At 40.2% G+C, this 20,150-nt stretch overlaps 2 protein-coding genes and 1 long non-coding RNA gene across 3 annotated transcripts in view; 1 reads left to right on the top strand and 2 right to left on the bottom strand.

The window, feature by feature from the left end:
* NUP210L (nucleoporin 210 like) overlaps positions 1 to 17,127 on the top strand; it is a 118,554-nt gene extending 101,427 nt beyond the window's left edge. The window contains exons 36-40 of the mRNA XM_069078190.1: positions 8,447 to 8,708; positions 13,180 to 13,385; positions 15,465 to 15,569; positions 16,650 to 16,724; positions 16,806 to 17,127. Coding sequence (XP_068934291.1) covers positions 8,447 to 8,708; positions 13,180 to 13,385; positions 15,465 to 15,569; positions 16,650 to 16,724; positions 16,806 to 16,903 — 746 coding nt within the window. The 3' untranslated portion in view covers positions 16,904 to 17,127. The remainder of the gene's footprint in view (positions 1 to 8,446; positions 8,709 to 13,179; positions 13,386 to 15,464; positions 15,570 to 16,649; positions 16,725 to 16,805) is intronic.
* Positions 1,385 to 16,818, bottom strand: LOC138153778 (uncharacterized). Its single transcript, XR_011166450.1, has 3 exons — positions 16,594 to 16,818; positions 9,436 to 9,504; positions 1,385 to 4,994 (listed from the first exon to the last, which is right to left on the bottom strand). It is a non-coding gene; the product is annotated as an uncharacterized lncRNA (long non-coding RNA).
* Positions 17,128 to 17,272: 145 nt separating the features above from the next.
* RPS27 (ribosomal protein S27) lies at positions 17,273 to 18,892 on the bottom strand. The gene is made up of 4 exons (XM_069078189.1): positions 18,755 to 18,892; positions 18,427 to 18,535; positions 17,865 to 17,975; positions 17,273 to 17,355 (listed from the first exon to the last, which is right to left on the bottom strand). Exons 1-4 carry the CDS (start codon positions 18,758 to 18,760, stop codon positions 17,327 to 17,329), a joined length of 255 nt encoding a protein of 84 aa, XP_068934290.1. The 5' UTR covers positions 18,761 to 18,892; the 3' UTR covers positions 17,273 to 17,326.
* Positions 18,893 to 20,150: the final 1,258 nt, after the last annotated feature.

Below are 20,150 nucleotides of genomic sequence, written 5' to 3'. Positions count from 1 at the left end.
CATTATCTATTAAAAACATACATTTGTGTGAAGAAAACTAGGAACCACAATGGGAAAACTTGATGGAGACTATTTGGGTCAAGATCAATGGAGGAAGAAACAGAAGTAGTTTTGTCATAGCATATTACAGATCACCTGAACAGAAAGAAGAAATAGATGAGTATCCCAAGCCTGGAGTGGAGACCTGATCTAGTAGTGATGGGGGACTTCATTTTTCCAGACATCTGTTGGACCTCTGTGTCTTCCAAAAGCAAACAACAAACAACTTCTTAACTTCCCTGAAAGATAATTTCATCCTTCAGAAGACAGAGCATCCAACAAGGGGAGTTTTTGTTCTATATCTGATTCTCAGTAACTGGAATGGAAACAATGCAAGCCTTAGAGGGGAAGTAACCACTCCCTCTTAGAGTTTGTGATTGATGAGGAGAGGAAATCCAGGAACAATCTGACATGAGCCCTAGATTTTAGGAGAGCAGAAAAAGTTAGATTTCTCCAAACTAAAATTCTATAGAGAAAATAAACTCAGGCAAGGTGGGAAACTCTAAAAGAATGACATTCTGAAGGCACAAAAAGAAACCATTTGGTTGACAAGGAAAGACAGGAAGCTAACAGGTAAAAGAAGGGTAATATGAAAACAAGGCATGCTTTTGTAAAAATGATGTCAGGAGTGCTAAAGTTCTTAGTAACCTGAGATGATGAGCAAAAGTAAGGAAAACAAAAAGTTTTAGCTATGTTGAGGAAAAGAGAACAAAAAAAGAAAGCTTGTTACTTGAGGTGAAGAGAATGATAACTCACAACAGAGCTGCTTATTTATTTTGCTTCTGTATTCGTTAAGCTGCCCTTTATGAGCTCAAGTGATGTGGCCCAGACTAACTGCATCCATAGGTCACAGAAGAACTAGCAGATATGAATGCTTGCTACTGTCAGTGATGTTGGAAAGATCACACAAAACACCAGAAGTACTTCAGGACCCAAGAAAACCAAATAATGTCCCCTCCCTCTTCAGAAGAGAAAGAACAAAATTGAGTCTGACAATGATAGTCTGGTGGATTTAGCTTCAATTCCTAGAAAATTCTGGAATAAATCATTGAGAAGATAGTTATCAAACATTTAGGAAAGGCAGTGATGATCCCAAAGAAACACTAGCTTTATCAAAAATAAGACATTCCAGATTAACCTGTTTTCCTTTTTTTAGTCTGCTAGATTAGGGCATACTGTAGATATAATTTGGCTAGGTTTTTAGCAAAATATTTGTTACATTATCTTGTGCTATTCTGATGGGGGAATATGGAGAGTTATGGGCCAGATTGAGAGTACAATTTGATAGATTGAGAGCTGGTTGAATGGTTGGACTCAAGTAATTAATGGTTCAATGTTATGTTGGAATGACGACTCCAATGAAATGTCATGGGGGGGGGATCCGTTCTTGGCTCTGTGCTGTTTAACTGTTTTGATAACTTAGATAAAGGTAAAGAGAGTATGTCAGCTGGGAACAATAGCTAATACACTGAGTTAAGTAGTTAGTATTTAGGTCAGTTCCCACCTTGACAGACCAGAGCTTCGAATTAAATCCAATAAAATGAAATGTAATAAGAATAAAATTCCTGTGCTTAGATTAAAAAAACTTCCTAAGTTCAAGATGGGGCAAGCTTGGTTAGAAGGTTTCCTGAAAAAACTCTGGGTCAGTAATGTCAGTAATAAACATCCCTAAACACTTAAAATATGCCAAACACAATCTTGTGGAAAAATACAATGCTCCGCCTCCCCAACTCTATTCCACAAGATTCATAAGTGAAAATGTTTAACTCTACCAGTGTAGATTTACAACTAGAGTTACTTAAAATAAACTAGTAGTAGTTTTACTAGTTTACTAGTTTTAGTATACTAGTAGTAGCTTACAGTTACAACTAACTTAAAGCTCATTGTAAATGTTAACTATTTTTAAATATCAGTATTTTTTTTTCTTTTTGCTCAAGCAGTGTGACATTGGACAGGTCATTTTCTTCTGGACCCTGTTTCTTCCCCTATAAAATGAAGGATCATAGGTTTAGAGCGAAAGGCATCTTTGAGGTCTCTTCATTTAAGAGATGAGGAAACTGAGGGTCAGAGGGCCTACATTACTTGCCCAGGGTCTTACAGTTACTAAGTGTTGGAGGCAGGATTAGAATCTAGGTCTTACCAAGTCCAGTGTGCTATCCATCACAGCACTGCCTCTCACCACATCTTTTGACACCTCTAGATGGCTTCTGAGGTCCCCCTAGCCCTAATTGTCTGATATTATGACTAGATAACCCTTCAGGTCTCTTCTGCCTTCAAATCCGATGTCTTCAGCTGCCTTTCCCCCCAGACCTTGTCACCTCAGCCCTTGAAACATGCCTTTCTCCCCCTGCCTGACCTTTCCTGTCTCCTGTGAGCTCACCTGCTTTCTCCCCAGGAGGTGGGAAACATACTTACTTCATCATAGACTCTCTGGAGTCACAAAGGGGCCATTGTATGGAATAGAGTTCTTAAATTTTTTTAATTTATTTTTTTCTTTACTATGTTGTTGTCATTGTTCTCCTAATTCTATTCATTTTATTTTACATCAGTTCACATGCCTCAGGATTCTCTGGAGTAGTCTCTTTTGTCCTTTCTTCCCATGCTATAATATTCCATCACATTCATATACCACGATTTGTTCAGCTATTTTCCACTTGATGGACACTCCCTTAGATTTTTGTTCTTTGCTTTTCCTTTTAATTTTCTCTTCAGGATCAGGAAATTGGCTTTGCTCATAGCTATTCCCTTCCTTCTAATCCTCTCCCCTCCCCCATCCCTGCCGGCCCCACCATTGCATTTGATTTATTTCTATATCAAAATGTTGGGAGAGGGAGTGTATATTCAATCCTCCTTTGTTCATTTCAAATAAAACTGAAGTTCTTCTGCTGTATACTCCCCTACCCCTTCTGTGTTTTGTGTTCTACTCGCACACTCCAGTTATGAGAAAGAGCACAATTCACCCCCTTCTTCCTTTTCTGTACACTAATATATTCCTTTTACCACTATCTTCTATCTCTTCCCCTTCTTTAAACTTATATAGCACCGTACTAGTCCTCTCCTCATGCTCTGCTTTTCTTATTTAACTCCCTTAGTACCCTTTGGAGACAGTGAGATTCTGAAGAGATGTTTCTTTTCCCCCTTTAGAAGGTGAGCACCACATCATGTAGCTCCTCATAGCTGCTCCAATAAATTGACCTTTCTTTTTACTTGTGTTTTTATTTTAAAGTTCTTGTTCACTTCTGGTCTTTTCATCAGAAATGTTGCATTTAAGATCTATTTTTCTCCAGTAGTATTATACTCGGCTTTGAAGGGTAAGTTATTCTTTTTCTTTTTTTGCTTTATTTTTTGGCAGGGCATTTGGGGTTAAGTGACTTGCCCAAGGTCACACGGCTAGTTTTTTTTTTTGTATTAAGTGTCTGAGGTCACATCTGAACTCAGGTCCTTCTGACTCCAGGGCTGATGCTCTATTCACTGCGCCACCTAGCTGCTCCGGGTTAAGTTATTCTTGGTTGTAAGTCTCTTATCTTTTGCCTTTTAAGATATGAGATTCCTGGGGCCGCTAGGTGGCGCAGTGAGTAAAGCACCGGAATCAGGAGGACCTGAGTTCAGTTCCAGCCTCAGACACTTAACACCCAGACAAAAATACTAGCCATGTAACCTTGGGCAAGTTACTTAATCCCAATTGCCCTCCAAAAGGCAGAAAAAAAAAAAAGATTAGATTCCTAGATCTCCTCTTATGTTGATAGTAGAAACTGCCAGGTATTATGTGATCCTGACTAGTTCCTTGGTACTTGAATTTTTTCTTTCTTACAGAATTTGTTTTCTTTGATGTAGAAACTAGATTTTAGCTATTATATTCCTGGAAATTTTCCCTTTGGATTTTATTTCAGGAGGTTATGGGTAGATTTTATCTTCATTTTGGCTTCCAGTTCAGATAGATCTGGGCAGTTTATGTTTATTTTCTTGAAATATAGTTTATTGGCTTTTTTTTTAAAAAAACCAGTGTTTTCAGGGAGTCTTAATTTGATTGTGTTGATTCTTAAATTATCTCTCTTTGACCTGTTTCCCAGGTCTGTTTTCTATACCAGCTATTTTCTATTTGTTCAGTCTTTTTTATTTTTCTAATTTTTTTTTTTTTTTGCTATCTCATGAAGTAATTTATTTTCATTTAGTCTAACCTAGTTTTCAGGACATTATCTGTGGAAGGTTTGACACTTTCTCTTCTACTTTGTTCACTCTCCTTCCATTTCTTGCCTCTAGAGCTCTTATTTCATTTTTGTAGAAAATCCACTTTTCTCCTGCTTGCAATTGTTACAATTTCTTTTTTTCTTCTAGGTTGGATTTTTGGGCATCTCTAGGTCTACAGTGTTTTTTTAATAGTATAGTGGTCAGTGTCTTTGTTGATTTACTCATCTCTCCAGCTTTAGTTCCCGAATTAGGGCTTTGTGCTAAGGCCAGAATTTGCCTCTTGCTAGGATTTTGGGTGGAGTGATGGACCCCCTTGTTCTTGCTCTGGGCAACTTTAATTCCTATGCTGACCTCCACATCCTGAGGTCAGGAGTTCCTGGATCTTTGAGATTCAGTGTGCTGAATTTTTTTTTTCTTCCTGCAAAGGGATATTTACTTCAGTGATATAGCAAAAACAAAGTACAAACATTTCCCCCAATGGTCTCCACAGCATCCTTTCTTCTATACCACTTCAGTCTTTGGGGGAGTAGACACAAAGCTTAGCTAAGTTCTACATTGTATTGATGCACCAAGTTCATGTCTAAATGTGGCATGACTGCAGGATGAGTCCTTCTGCTGGCCTGGGGTCCCAAATGTTATTCATGAAATCATTGCTTGGTCTCTGGAGCATTAGTTCTGTAACAGCTACAAAGCCTAGCCTTGTTTCTGTTTCTTGCATTCCTGTGGCTTTCTCTTCCATCCAGAGTCAGAAACTTCACTCCCTGCATCTAAAATAGAAAAGAGAAGATGAAAAAGGCCTGTGATGAAAACCCATTTCTCCGAGGTTCATAGACTTCAAAGGGGAAAGGCCCTAGGACCCTTCCCTATACTGCATAGTTCCTCACTGTACACTATGAGAGAGCAACCCTGAGTTCCCCTATATGCTAATGGAGCAAAGACCTAGAGTGCTGGATTGTTAGGATCCACCTATGGCATCTCTGGGTAAAGTTTTAAGGGCCTCAGAGCCCTTGGGAACCCAGGTTGTCCACAGGGTTAGCTTTGCTCTGCCACACTAGCCCCTGCTACTCTGGTCACTTTCAGGGTGCCCATTTTGTGCTACCAACCACCCTGGAGCTTTCTGGTGGGGGCAGGGAAGGAAGCTCCATTCTTGCTACCTGCAGACACAGAGACTTACAGGCTATTCATATTTCTGTCCCATCTCTAATCATAGTGGAAGGCTGCTGGTTTGTATAGGTAAGACAACCCTGGCTGGTAATGGCCCCCTGCTGACTCTTTGTGCAGTTCTAGGGTAGAAGTTATTTACTGTAGTTTCTTACATTTCTTGATCACTATTCAGTGTGATGCAAATCTCAGATTTTTACTAAAGCATTTCTGGCAGGGCTGGGCAATCTGATATGATTCATACAACCATCTTGGCTGGAAGTATTCTGATAACCCCCCCAGGTCACCAGCCTGTTGGTTCCATCAGAGTATTCAGTGCATATGCTCAGGCTTTCCCAACAGATGCAGTATACCCACTCCTCACCAAATGTTACTCTCCTGCAAGTTCTTAGACTACTCTCCCTCCCACTGCCCTGAGCCCTCCCAGGCTTGTGGGCAGTACAGGTGGCCTCCAAGTCATTATTTATCTAGGGGAATGAAAATGGATTCTTAAAATGATGGAAATTTGACTCACCCTACCTCACCTTTGGAATATTCCTTTCAGTCTCTCCACCTCTATGGTTAATGTCACTCTGTAGGCTAACCACACTGTATCCACACAGTTCTGGAACCACTGAAATCAAATGTGCCAACATCCTGGAACATCATCCAGGGCTGTCAGTCTACTCCTCTATGACCTCATGTACCATCTGTGTAACTTTCTGGGCCAGAGCATCTTTCCCTGGCTGCTGCTCACCTTTGCATGTTGTCTTTTCCCTGTTAGAATGTTTGTACAGTATTTATAACCCCAGCACTTATTACAGTGCCTGGCACATAGTAAATGCTCAATAAATGCTCTATTGGCATCCTTCAAATAAAAAAAATGTTGCCCAGATTTGAACTGGCATCCAATTGAATTAATTCACCAGTATATTTGTCTTGAAAAGCTGTTGCAGATGAATAATGTACTCAGTACAGAATTGAATAGGAGAGATATTGGAAAATGTACAGCATTTTCAGTGATCTTTTCCACACACACAAAAATTAAAACATCAATATTATCACATTCTCTATATAGCTATGAATCAGAAAAACAGAATTTCATTTTTAATAAAAATTTCAGGTGACCCAAAGGGCAGTGGGAAAGCTGTATGTTGGATGAGGGGGGCAGCCAGATTTCAGGATTTATAAGCAAGTGGGAGGAAAGGAAGTGGAGGTACTAAATAGCCTAAATAAAATTTAGCCTTGTAAATAGTTTAAACTGGGGTGACTAGGTGGCGAAGTGAATAGAGCACCAGCCCTGGAGTCAGAAGGTCCTGAGTTCAAATCTGGATTCAGGCACTTAACTAAAACTTAGCCCTGTGATTTTGGGCAAGTCACTTAACCCCAGCTGCCCTCCAAAAAGCAAAAAAAAAAATTTTTTTAATTGAGGAAGAGATGAGCAACAGAAGACAATAGAAATAGAGTTAATGAAGATTTCTTAAGAATGGGGTAGGTTTGGGGCGGTTAGGTGGCACAGTGAATAGAGCACTGGCCCTGGAGCCAGGAGGACCTGAGTTCAGATCCAGCCTCAGACACTTAACACAAAAAACTAGCCGTGTGACCTTGGGCAAGTCACTTAACCCCAATTGCCCTACCTTCCCCCTCCAAAAAGAAAAAAAAAAGTAGAATAGTAAAGATGCAAAATTAATTTAAAAAAAAAGAATGGGGTAGGTTTGGGAGACTTCTTACTGAGAAGAGAATGAACTGATAGTTTGAAGAGAAAGAGGGGGGATAACACTGGGTGCAGTCTGCTAATGAAGATAGGAAGATACAAGATCACAGGCACATGTAGAAGAGGTTGCCTTGGCAAAGAAAAATCATCTCTTCATCAGATCCTGGAGTAAAAAGGGAGATAGTAGGGGATGATGTCAGTCAAAGGTATGTGAGATAAGAGGAGGAGCCTCCATGAATGGCCTCAGTTTTTTTTTAATGAAGTAGGACTTATAAGTCCTTAGCTGAGAATGAGAGGTGTGTTACTGAGGGAGACTTGAGGAGACGGGAGAAGAATGAAACGGACACTGGTGATAGGATAGAGAGTAGCTGCTTTAAAGACCCAGCTGAAAGTAGATAATATAAATTTGCCATAGATTCAGCACAGTTTTTCACTTCCTCTAAGCATCTATTTGGTAGCAGGTAAGCCAGAGCAAAGAAGGCAGACGTTGGGAGTAATGACAGGATGATATTTGCTAAAACATGGAAAATGATCCCACAGGATGAAGTGTTGATAGGTAGGCATCTACAGTAATGGGAGGAATTGGTACATCAAGGAATATATCAGTATTGAATTATGGAAAAGGCAAGAAACCTTTGGAAGAAATCATCAAATAGGACTTCATGACTGATTGAATAGGGCAAAGGAAAAAGATGAGTCAAAACTACTGAGGTTTTGAACCTGCCTGACTCAAGTGTGATAGTACCATTGACAGAAGTTACTAGGATGAGCCAGAGAGAAAACCATGCCTTAAAATTAAAATCCCTTTCAAGTTGATTGCTTTCCTCTAAGAAGTCAATTCATTACCCACCTTTCTTTCCTATTTCAATAGCCCCAACATTATCAGTTTGCACTATATTAGTCTGTACTTGGTTTGGGTTTTTGGTTGGTTTTTTTTTGCTTTTTGGAGGGGAGAGGGCAGGGCAATTGGGGTTAAGTGACTTGCCCAAAGTCACATGGCTAGTAAGTGTTAAGTGCCTGAGGCCAGATTTGAATTCAGGTCCTTCTGACTCCAGGGCTGGTGCTCTATTCACTGTGCCATGTAGCTGCCCCACGTACTTGTTGATATGTTGTTTTTTAAGTATTTGTCAATAATTTTCATGTATATATGTTCATTGGTACATATGTTTTCTTTCTTTGGTATTCCCCTGCTTAGGCCAGAATTCTGAGAAATAGATACTCGACTCTGATTTAATTTTCATTCCCTCCAACTCCCCTCTCTTTTCCCCAGGTTTATATGCTACTATCTTTTCTGCCTCATCTCTTTCAGACTGACCACTAAGAGCCTTGTGAATCTTCCTACTAAGTGTTTCCCTCTCTCTGTAGGGGTTTATGTCTGCCTAATCACAGTCCAACCCCAATCTGAGGAGCTTCTTCAGGCCCTGAGTGTGGCTGACACCTCAGTCTATGGGTGGGCCACACTCATCAGTGAGCGTAGTAAGAGTGGCATGCAAAGAATCCTCATTCCCTTCATCCCTGCATTTTACATCAACCAGACAGAATTGATTCTTAGCAGCAAACAAGACATCAGAGAGATAAGAGTTCTGGGAGTGGACAGAGTATTAGAGAAACTGGAGGTATGTTTTAGGATGAGCCAAAAAGAAGGAAAAATAAGTTTAAAAATAAAAGATCTATATTCTTAGAGCAGGTGGTAAAAGGAATTCGTGAAAATCTACTCACAACATTCTGTTTTGGAACCTTGTATCCTGCTCTAGGATCTACAATTTAAAGATATAAAGGCTATAAAAATGTGAAGTGTTACCTGTTTGTTGTTTAGTCATTTTCAGTCATGTCTGACTTCATGACCCAATTTGGGGTTTGCTTGGCAAACATACTAGAGCAGCTTGCCACTTTCTTCTCCAGCTCATTTTACATTTGAGGAAACTGAGGAAACACGATTAAGTGACTTGCCCAGGGTCACACAGCTAGTAAGGGTCTGAGGACAGATTTGAACTCAGGTCTTCCTGACTCCAGGCCCAGTACTCTTATCAGCTGTTCCACTTAACTGTCCCTACCAGTCTACATTTATGATCCTATAACCTTAGGCATGTCAGCTGCCTTCTTTGCACCTCAATTTCCTCACCTCTGAAATGAGCAGGTCGACCTATGTGATCTCCATTCAACTCTAACATTTGGCAATCCCTTTGATTCTTCCTGACTCCACACTGGTCCTCTACTACACCACCTAGCTGTCCACATAGTCCACTATAGACACATGTAAATAATTTTAAAGGATTGGAAAGAAATATTAAAGGACAGGTACCTGGAAATGAGTACTTCTATTAAATACCCAGAGACTGTATTTAGTCTAGTACCTCAGTCAATTCTTCTACTTCCTTCTCTTCTACATCCTCCAGGATCCTTGATTCCCTTCAACTAGGTAACTGCAAAGGAAAGGATTTGAAAAGGAAAAAGATTATTAAATTAAAAGGTTTTTGTAGAAACCCAATACAACCAAGATTAGAAGGAAAGCAGAAGTATGGGAAACAATTTTTACAGCAAATGTTTCTGATAAAGGCCTCATTTCTCAAATATGTAAAAAACTGAGTCAAATTTATAAGAATACAAGCCATTCCCCAAATGATAAATGGTCAAAGCATATGACCAGACAGTTTTCATATGAAGAAATCAAAGCCATCTATAATCATATGAAAAAATAATCTAAATCACTTTGATTAGAGACATTAAAACAACTCTGAGGTATCACCTCATACCTATCCAATTAGCTAATATGACAAGAAAGGAAAATGATAAATATTGAAGGGGATGTGGGAAAACTGAGACCCTAATGTAGTGTTGGTGGAGTTATGAACTGATCCAACCATTCTGGAGAACAATTTGCCTAAAGGGTAGTCAAACTGTGCATACCTTTTGATCCAGCAATACCACTATGACGTCTGTTTCCCAAAGAGATAAAAAAAAGTAGACTAATTTGTACAAAAATATTTGTAGCAGCATCCATTCCCCGAGGAAGAATTGATGGTGTCTGAATATAGATTGAAGCATACTTTCTTTTCACTTTCAAAAAAAATTATAGAAATTCTTTTTGTGGTGGCAAAGAATTGGTAAGTAAGGAGATGTCCATCAGTTGGGGAATGGCTGAACAAGTATGATTGTAAACTAGAAAAATATTGTGCTATAAGTAACGATGAGCTTTTTCCAGAAAAACCTGGAAAGATTCAATGCAAACTGATGCAAAGTGAAGTGAGGAGAACATGTATACAGTAACAGCAATGTTGTACAGAGATCAACTGTGAATGACTTAGCTATTCTCAGTAATACAGTGATCCAAGATAGTTACAGAGGATTTGTGATAAAAAATGCTATCCACATCCAGAGAAAGAACTGATGGCATCTGAATACAGATTGAAACATACTATTTTTTACTTTTTAGGGTTTTTTTTTCTTTTGGTCTGTTTCCTCTTTCACAATATGACTAATATGAAATATGTTTTACATGATTGCACATATATAACCTATATCTAATTGCTTACCATCTTAGGGAGGAGGGAAATGAGGAAGAGAGGGAGAAAATTTGGAACTCAAAATTTTATAGAAAATGTTAAAAATGGTCTTTTCATGTAATTGGGAAAAGATAATTTTTTTTAAAAGGATGGAGTTATCTCTGGAATAAAGCCATGACCTTACCTTTCTTTAGGTTTTCCAAGGCATAGTATCCAGTGTTAACTATAGGAAAATAGAGACTTAAAATAACGAGAGTTAAATTTTCTGAATTTTTTTCAAATGAAGGTCTACCTTCTCTCCTTCCTACTTCCCTGACCTCCCTTGACCCCCACTGTAGAAAGCAAAAACAACCAGAAAAACCTCTGTTACAGGCATATATATATATATATATATATATATATATATATATATGTCAAGCAAAAAAATTTCCACACTCAGCCATATATTATTCACTCTTGAATCTATCACCTCTCTATCAAGAAGTGGTTAGTATATCGTGGTTGATTATTATGTTGATCAGTGTTCCTAAGACTTTAAAAGTAATTTGTCTTTACAGTCTTGTTATTGTGTAAATTATCCTCCTGGTTCTAATCACTTAATTCTACATCAGTTTATGTAATTCTTTGCTAGTGTCTTTGAAACTATTCCCTTCATCATTTCCTGTAGCACAAAAGTATTACTTTACCTTCATATACCATAACTTGTTCAGTCATTCCCCAGTTGATGGGTACACCCCTCCCACTTTATAATTCTTTTGCCACCTCAGAAAGAGTTGCTGTAAACATTTTTGTGGGTCCTTTTTTTTCTTTCTTTGATCTCTTTGGGGTATAGCTATAATAATAGTGTTGTTGGGTCCAAGAATGTACATAGTTTACATAGCCTTTTAGACATAGTTCTGTATTGCTTTCCAGAGTTTTCCATAACTAGACATCTCATACTCCACTAAAAGTGTGTTAATGTACCTGTTTTCACAAAGCCCCTACAATATTTATCATTTTTCCTTTTTGGTCAATTTTGACATTCTGAAGGGTGTGAAGTAAAACCTCAGAATTGTTTTAATTTGCACTTCTCTAATTTTAGTGAATTAGAGCATTTTTATAAGACTATTGATAGCTGGGATTTCTTTCTCTGAAAACTGCATTTTTATATTCTTTCACTATCAATTAGGGAATAACTCTTATTCCTACAAATTTGAATCAGTTCCCTAAAAAGGGCTAAATTTAAATGATATAAGAAGTCTTTAGAACAGGGATTCTTTTTTTCTTTCTTTTTTTTTTTTTGTCATGAACCCCTTTGTCACTTTTCATGAAGCCTCTGGATCCTTTAGAGTAATAGTTTGCTGAAGGAAATGTTGCTGAAGGAAATGTTAAACTTCAGCCAAAGATGAGTCAAAATAAAGATGTCATTTTTTCCCATCCAAGTTAATAGACCCCCAGAAACCTAAAGGATCCATGGACCCCAGGTTAAGAACTCCAGCTTTTAGCACAGCAAGTAAGAGCACCGGCCCCACAGTCAGGATGACCTGGGATGGAATCCAGGCTCAGACACTTAGCACCCACCCAGAAACACCTGGCTGTGTAACCTTGAGCAAGTTACTTAATCCCAATTTCTTAGGGGCGGCCAGGTGGCACAATGAGTAAGAGCACCGGCCCCAGAGTCAGGATGACCTGGGATCGAATCCGGGCTCTGATACTTAGCACCACACGCAGAAATAACTGGCCGTGTAACCTTGAGCAAGTTACTTAACCCCAATTGCTTTAAAAAAAAAAAAAAACTCCAGCTTTAAAGGGCAGCTAGGTGGTGCAGTGAATAGGGCACCAGCCCTGGAGTCAGGAGGACCTGAGTTCAAATCGGACCTCAGACACTTACTAGCTGTGTGACCTTGGGCAAGTCACTTAACCCCAATTGCCCTGCCTTTCCCCTTCCAAAAAAAAAAAAACTCCAACTTTATAAGTTAACTTTGTTGACTGTATTAGCTTATTTCTGTCTGAAGTCCCTCTGATAGCTAAATCCTATTCTCTTATATAAGTAATGCTGGACTTCATCTTTTTTTGTTCCTCTCTGTTGTCACTCCCTCATCCTTTTGTGGTTTAGGTCGGGGATATTGTTTTGTTTTGAAGTATGAGATATCAGGAGTCAAAGCTATTCAAAACCCTCATTCTTTTTATCTGCTAAAGTCCATTTCATGGGAAATTGAAGAAAAGCCTCTTCTCCAACTCCCATTCTGTTGGGGGGAAATGGTGTGGTCCATTGAGCCTACAAAGGCCTAAAAAATGTTTACACTATATTCATCAAATGGCATAATACCTTATATCTCTCAGGCTTGGTGTAAGAGTATTTTTGCATACCGCAGATGTAACTTGTTACTCACCTAAGTGTAGTGAGGAATGAAGATTCAGACTCAGTATCAGTGTTCCCCTTTTACATGCAGGAAAACTAAAGGTGTTTTAGTCTCATAATGAGCCAGAGCTGGCTCTTGGGTCTCCTTTAGCATACACCTCCCTGCATTGTTGTGGGTGTATAGAGGATTGGAATACAAGATATTTCTGAATTTCTTTCCCCTTCAAACAAGAGCTACTTTATTTTCTCTTCTAGGTCTTCCCTAGCTCTCCAGTTCTGGTCGTCTCTGCCCCTAAGAGATCATCCCTTGTTCCAGGGTTGGCCATCTACCCAGTTCAGGTTGTCAACTTCACATCACTCCAGCAGATGGCAGCTCTGGTCTTCATCAACATCTCCTGTGTGCTGACAGGCCAGAGAGAGGCAGTTCCAGTGAGGGCAATGATGGAGAAATCCAGCATGGGTGGGTAATTTCCTGGATCATTAATGAGACTCCTCTTTCTGGAATAGCTAAGGCCAAAACTTCCATTTCATTCAGCTTCTGCTAACAGAGAGTTTAATTTCATCCAAAAGCTATCCCGTTGCTGGTGGGAACATGTTATTCCCAGTTTAGGTAAAAGGAAACATATCTAGCAGCCACAGTGATAACTTAGGACTTTATGAAATGCTTCCTTTTTTTTTTCCCTAATTTTTAAAATTTATTTTTATTTTACAACATTAAATTCCACAATCTTTCTCCCTCTCCCTCCCCCTTCTCCTCCCCAAGAAACCATGCAGTCTGATATAGGCTCTACATATACATTCATATTAAACACATGTTCAGTCATGTTGCAAAGAAGAATTATAACTAATGGAATGAACCACAAGAAAGAAGAAACAAAGCAAAACAAAAAAGAAAGAGATTAAATAGTATTGCTTTGATCTCCATTCAGATTCAGTAATTCTTTCTCTGGATGTGGATAGCATTTTCCATCATGAGCCTTTTGGAGTTCTTAGAACCTTGCAATGCTGAGAAGAGCCAAGTATTTCAAAGTTAGTCTTAGCACAGTGTGGCTATAACTGTGTACAATGTTCTCCTGGTTCTGCTCCCATCACTCAGCATCAGTTCATATAAGTCTTTCCAGGTTTTTCTGAAATCTGCCTGCTCATCATTTCTTACAAGCACAGTGGTATTCCATTACATTCATATACCACAGCTTGTTCAGCCATTCCCTAATTGATGGGCATCACCTCAATTTCCAATTCTTTGCCACCACAAAAAAGAGCTACTATAAATATTTTTGTACATGTGGGTCCTTTTTCCATTTGTATGATGTCTTTGGGATACAGCCCTAGTAGTGTTGCTGGGTCAAAGGGTATGCACATTTTTATAGCCTTTTGCACATAGTTTCAAATTGCTCTCCAAAATGGTTGGATCAGTTTACAACTCCACCAACAATGCATTCCTGTTCCAATTTTCCCACATCTTCTCCAATGAAATGGCTTTTCTTGTCATCAAGCTCTAGTGGCTCTCCCAGCTTTCAAACCCTATGTGTAATAAGGCTCATGATCTCCAGGTAGCCTTTCTTCACCTATAAATGATTTTATTGCCTGCTTCCACTAGTCCCACCCGGATCAGTACACATATTATCTTTACTTTGTTTTGTTGCTTTGTATTTGCCTGGCATGATTTTTTTTTTTGCATGCCATTATTTATTATTTGAGCTAGGAAAAAATGCTGGGCCTGGAGTCAAAAAGATTCATCTTCCCTAGTTGTATGTCCCTAGTCACTTAACCCTGTTTGCTTCAGTTCCACATTTGTAAAATGAGCTGGACAAAAAAATGGCAGAGCATTCCAGTATCTTTGCCAAGAAAACCCCAAATGGAGTCACAAAGAGTCAGACACAACTGAAACAAAGCACCTAGAAGAATGCCTTCTATGTCCCTTACAGCACCCAACCCAGGAAATCTGGTGGGTATTCCGTATTCACTGATGGTTCTGTAGCCAGGACCAAAGCTCAGCTTTCCAAGTCCAGTGTGCTTTTCACCAGGGAGTTAACCTAGTTGAGATATGGCTTTAGGAATAGTCAGAAATAGGTGCAAATGGGAATTAGGGACAGGGAGGACAAATAATCCATTGGCTTGACCATTAAGAGTATAATGTCCAAAGGGCTGGGACTTCATTTTATTCATCTTTGTATTCCCCTAAATATCCAGAGTGCTTTCCATGTTAGAGGTATTAAGTATTTAAAGAATCTGCACCATCAAAGTAACTATTTACAATGCCTTCTTACCCGGATTGTTAGGAAACAGTCACCATATCTTGGCTTTTGGAATGGATGTTAACTTACAGAAAAGGTAACTATGCATGAACATGCTGAAGGGGATCCAAGTTACAGTTCTTTCACCCATTTGGTTTTCAAACCAAATAGGATTAAGTTCGACTATTTTTGCGTATCTTAAGCATGAACAACCTTTACTAGTTTATAGGCTTCATAGGAATTAGATATACTATTCTCATATTTTTTTAAAAATCTGATTTTGCTTCATTCCTACAAAACAGATCATTGTGACGAATCAAGTGTTGTACAGCAGCTGATTGAGTCGTATCAAATTTTTCTCTTTACCATTTTTGCTGGTGTTGCATCAACAGCAGTCATCTTCCTAGGTGAGTAAACCAATGGATTAAACCTTATTATTTTTCATTCCCCATTCAAATTGTTTTAAAATATTAAGTTTTTGATTGTATGCCGCCATGGGGGGAGGGGAGGGAGAGAAAATTTGAAATTCAAGGAATCGTGGTAATGAATCTTCTAAACTAAAAGTAAACAAATATATAAAGACCAAAAACAAAACAACAATCCAAGTATAGGACTTCAATTTAGTTCAGTTAAATTGTTAAAAAAATATATATATTTTCAGATGAGTGGAATCCCTGATTGTAAGGGATAATTGTTTCCTACACTGTGTTGAGTTCAACTAGCTGAGGGCCAAATGTCTCAAAGTGCTGGCTCCTCTAAAGAGTGGAGGTAAATGGAACTGGATGACTATTTCACTCAACAACCCACTCAGTCCTGTCCCAGCTGAAGGATACTGGATCTTTTGGTGGAATTAATGGCTTTGTTCCACTCAAAAGCTGGCATTAGATTATCTACTTGTGTAAGCCTATGCACTAAGGTACCTTCAGGCATTTCTTCAGCACCTACTTGCAAAGAACAGAGGCAATATAGCAGTGATTAGCTTGAGTCCTTAAGACCTAGATTCAAATCTTCCTGATCCTGGGTCCTTCACTTTTGAGTTCCTTGAAGGCAGGGAGTTTTTTGCTTTACTTTGTATCTGTCTCACCACAGGGTCTGACAAAACTGCACTTTTGTTGATGGATTGACATCTCTTTGTAGCTCCCTAGCACAAAGTAAACACTTAATGCTTTTTTATTCACCTCAGGTGGGATCAAGGCATAGTTCGAAAATCCCAGAGTTTTAACTATTTAGACAAAAAATTTGACATATTTAGTATTTTGGGTTACCTAAGGCAGTGCATGTTAAAAAATCCCTATTATTCAATGAAAACCCCAAATATTAAAAACCTTTATTCACATAAGTGTTTAACACATAAAATTTGAAGAGCATCTTTTCAGTGTGCCCTAAACACAGCCTGCCACCCTTTCCTCAAACACACTTATCATTTAATACCTTCACTTTCACCTCCATTTGTCTCACTGCTTCGACTCCTTTTTTCATTCTTCCAGCATACAATGCCTTCCTCAACAGGATACAGACAGTTCCAGTCGTGTATGTCCCAACCTCAGGAACTGCACAGTCAGGTAAAAATAACTTTGGGGAGTACTCTTATACATAAGTTATATGAAAATCATATGTCTTCAGCTCACACTCTCTCTTTCTAGGTTATACTTATCCTTCCACTAATTCTCAATTCAACAATCCACAATCTCCACCTGCCCCAAGCAGGCTGCAGTACTGGTTATGGAGTGTGAGACATTAATCTACATCTGAAAAAAGGCTGGTTGCATTTAGGAGTTGGGGGTACTACAACTCAGTCCAAGTAGAATTACCTCTCATCATCAAGGCAGTAGTGAAAACTCCAAATAAAGGGATCAGAAGTGATGTTAATGCTTTCTCTTGTTGATTTACATCTCCTGCTCCCCTCAAACCTAATTTCATTATTATTTTATACCTAGCTTTATGGATCCAGGTAAGAGTACAATTCTGAAAGAGAAATTTATTCTGTTAAAAGCTATGAGGTCTAGTGCTTATCACAAAGAATGTTGCAGCCTTCCAAATCTATTCCTTAATTTTTACTACTGATAAGGCCACCCTCACAACATTAAAGCAAGAAAGGCAGTGAACAAAATTGTATCAAATTTGTTTTATTCTTTACAGTTACTCATTTATCTTGATTCAGTCATTAGTGCTGCTTCCGTCTGAAGGAACATCCTGGGAGAGAAGTAAACTGTTAGCTGTCTTCTTAGTTACCTTAAGCCAAAAGATAAATTTACCCACTCCAACCCTAGGGCAAGTATAGTGCAATTGATAGAGTGCTGGGCTGGGAGTCAGACTCATCTTCCTGAATTCAAATCAGGCCTCAGACAATTAGCTGTGTGACCCTGGTCTAATCACTTAACCCTGTCTCAGTTTCTTTATTGGTAAAATAAAATGAAGGAAATGGAGAACCACTCCAGTTTCTCTGCCAAGAAAACCCCAAATGGGGTCACAAAGAATCATACAGGACTGAACAACAAACCCCTTCTTCTAAAAGCAACTTAACACAATTACCCTGCTAATATACTTCTTCCTGCTTTGACTCAACCTCCCCACCCATCTAAGTTTCTCCATTCCCTTGTTTAATCTGACAATTGTGAGGTTCTTAACTGCTCATCATCAGACAGAATTCATCAAAATCCACCCATTTCAGAAACCACCAGGGCACTAGCTTCAGCACTGACCTTCTGTAAGCCTCGCCTTGCCTCCAGTAGGCTGACAGAGTACAGTGGAGCATCCGACACAGAGAACCACTGTTTGTGCGTGACTGAAGACAGTGGTGATTTTATAGCACCCTGAAACGAACACAGCAGGAGTGAAGACCCTTCCTCAACTGCAAGCAAGGTGCTCCCCTCCCCGGAAATCCAACAGGAACCTTAAAAAGTCTGATGAGTTTTAAGACAGAAACAAGCCCCCGCCTCAATCCTATTAACAAAACAACAGGCCTTCCCCGAAAGCACCGGGCTGACAGCATTTCTAGGGACAGCCCTTTAAAGATACGACCTCCGGGAGGTTTGAGTTTTCCACCGGCGGGGGGGGGGGGGGGGGGGTCGGGTGGGGGAAGAGTGTAGATGGGGGGGGGGGGGGGGGGGGGCGGCCGGGGGGGGGGGGGGGGGGGGTTGTTCGATGGGGCTCGGCAGCCCCGGGAGGGCGTGGGTCGGTAATACCGACGCGCGTGATACGCGCGGGGAAAAGGGGGGAGGAACCCTAGCCAGACCACGAGGCGCCACCCGCGCGTGACCTCACCCGGGCATTTTACGTCCATGAAATACGAGTTCGGACTCTGCACCAAGCGCTTCTTTTTGTGCTTCCGCTTCTCCTCCTCGGGAGAGGGGTGCAGGAGGTCTTTCGCGAGCTGCGACAGGCGGAGAGGAACAGATTAGCGACCACCCGGAGGAAGAAGAAAAGCAAAGGCCGCCATGTTAGGGTCCCGCCTCCTCCCTCATGCACGGGGGCCCCGCTGCTGCCCGTGTAGCTAAGGTCGTAAGAGGGGCTGTAACCAAGGGACCCTCCGCGACCCCCAAACGATCTGGGGTAGGAAGAACACGGCTCCACTGGATCCCCAGCAACTCACAGGCATGTTGGCGCGGAGATATCTTCACCGCCGGAAAAGAGCGAAAGCGGAAATCCCGCTCCTTATATACATCGTGAGAGCGGAAGTGACGTATGGGCCTCGCCAGGCCACCATCTTGAGGAGGTCGTTCGTATCTATATAGGTCTGCCTATCTGAAAGCTTCAGGTCATGTGAGAAAGGTCCCAGAGAGATTATGGAGTCTCTATGCCTGAGCACAACGCTACAAATAGAAACTGGCTGAAAAAATTCCAGATGTAATTGAGTGGATGAGCATTTATTAAGCGCCTAGATTATGCCAGCTAGGTGTCGCAGTGGATGGAGTGCCCTGCCTGGAGTTAGGAAGACTCATCTTCCTGAGTTCAAATTTGGCTGTGTGACCCTGGGCAAGTCATTTGACCCTATTTGCCTCAGTTTCTTCATCTATAAAATGAGCTGGAGAAGAAAATGGTAAACCACTCCAGAATCTTTCCCAAGGAAATCCCAAAAGAATGACAAGGACTCAGCAACATCAATATGCCTGACCCTGTGCAAAGCTCTGAGGATGCAAAGAAAGGCAAAAGATGGTTCCTACCCTCAAGAGACAAGATGCAACCAACTATGTAGAAGTTAATGATCATTAAGCGCCTACTGTGCGCCAGTCTAATGGGAGAGACAACATGCAAACAACTTTGTACAAACAAGCTATAAAAGGATAAATTCAGAATAGTTTCAGAAGGAAAGCTTTAAAGTGAATGAGGACTGGAAAAGGCTTCATACAGGAGCTGGGACTTAAGGACCTGAGCATTTGTACATATCCTGATGTTTTTGGAGATTTTTTTTTTTAACCAAAGAAGCACTAACTTTGCAACCCATCAAAATTATTGAATCCCTTTGGCAGGCAACAATCTCATCTCATAGTGGGTTGCTATTGTAAATTTAGTCCAGAGGTGTCAGAGTTTGGGCTTCAGCATCTTGTGACAAATGAAATATTTTGTACTGGTTACAGCTGTCTGCTGCATCACAAAGAGCCACATTGTGAAAGGAAGCTAATGAAGAATTTGTATTTCCATCATATTTGGTTTTCCCTGTTATACAGGGCTGTCCCAGAGCATCAACTAAAATGTTTAATGACATCAAAATCTTTCAGAAGATGGAACTTAAAGCTGGGGCTGGAAGGTAGACCCATAAGCCAGAAGGTAGAGAGGAGGGAGATCATTCCAGGCATGGGGGAGGGGAAGGAGAGGGGCAGGCAAGCAGCCAGTGTAAGCAGAGTCTGGAGGAGTATCTTGTTAGATCATCTGCAAGGAGGCCAGTGAATTGGGAGCCAATGAAATTTATTGAATGAAGTGGGAGGGGGAGATACCTTGTGACATGGTCAAACCTGTGCTTTAGGAAGATCTCCTTGATTGCTGAGTGG

This window comes from Petaurus breviceps, unplaced genomic scaffold (genome assembly GCF_028583685.1).
Source record: "Petaurus breviceps papuanus isolate PSGF00001 unplaced genomic scaffold, PetGlider_PUasm1.0 91023, whole genome shotgun sequence".
Classification (NCBI taxonomy): domain Eukaryota; kingdom Metazoa; phylum Chordata; class Mammalia; order Diprotodontia; family Petauridae; genus Petaurus; species Petaurus breviceps.
Note: the sequence above shows the minus strand (reverse complement) of the source record. Positions and strands in the feature narration are given on the sequence as shown.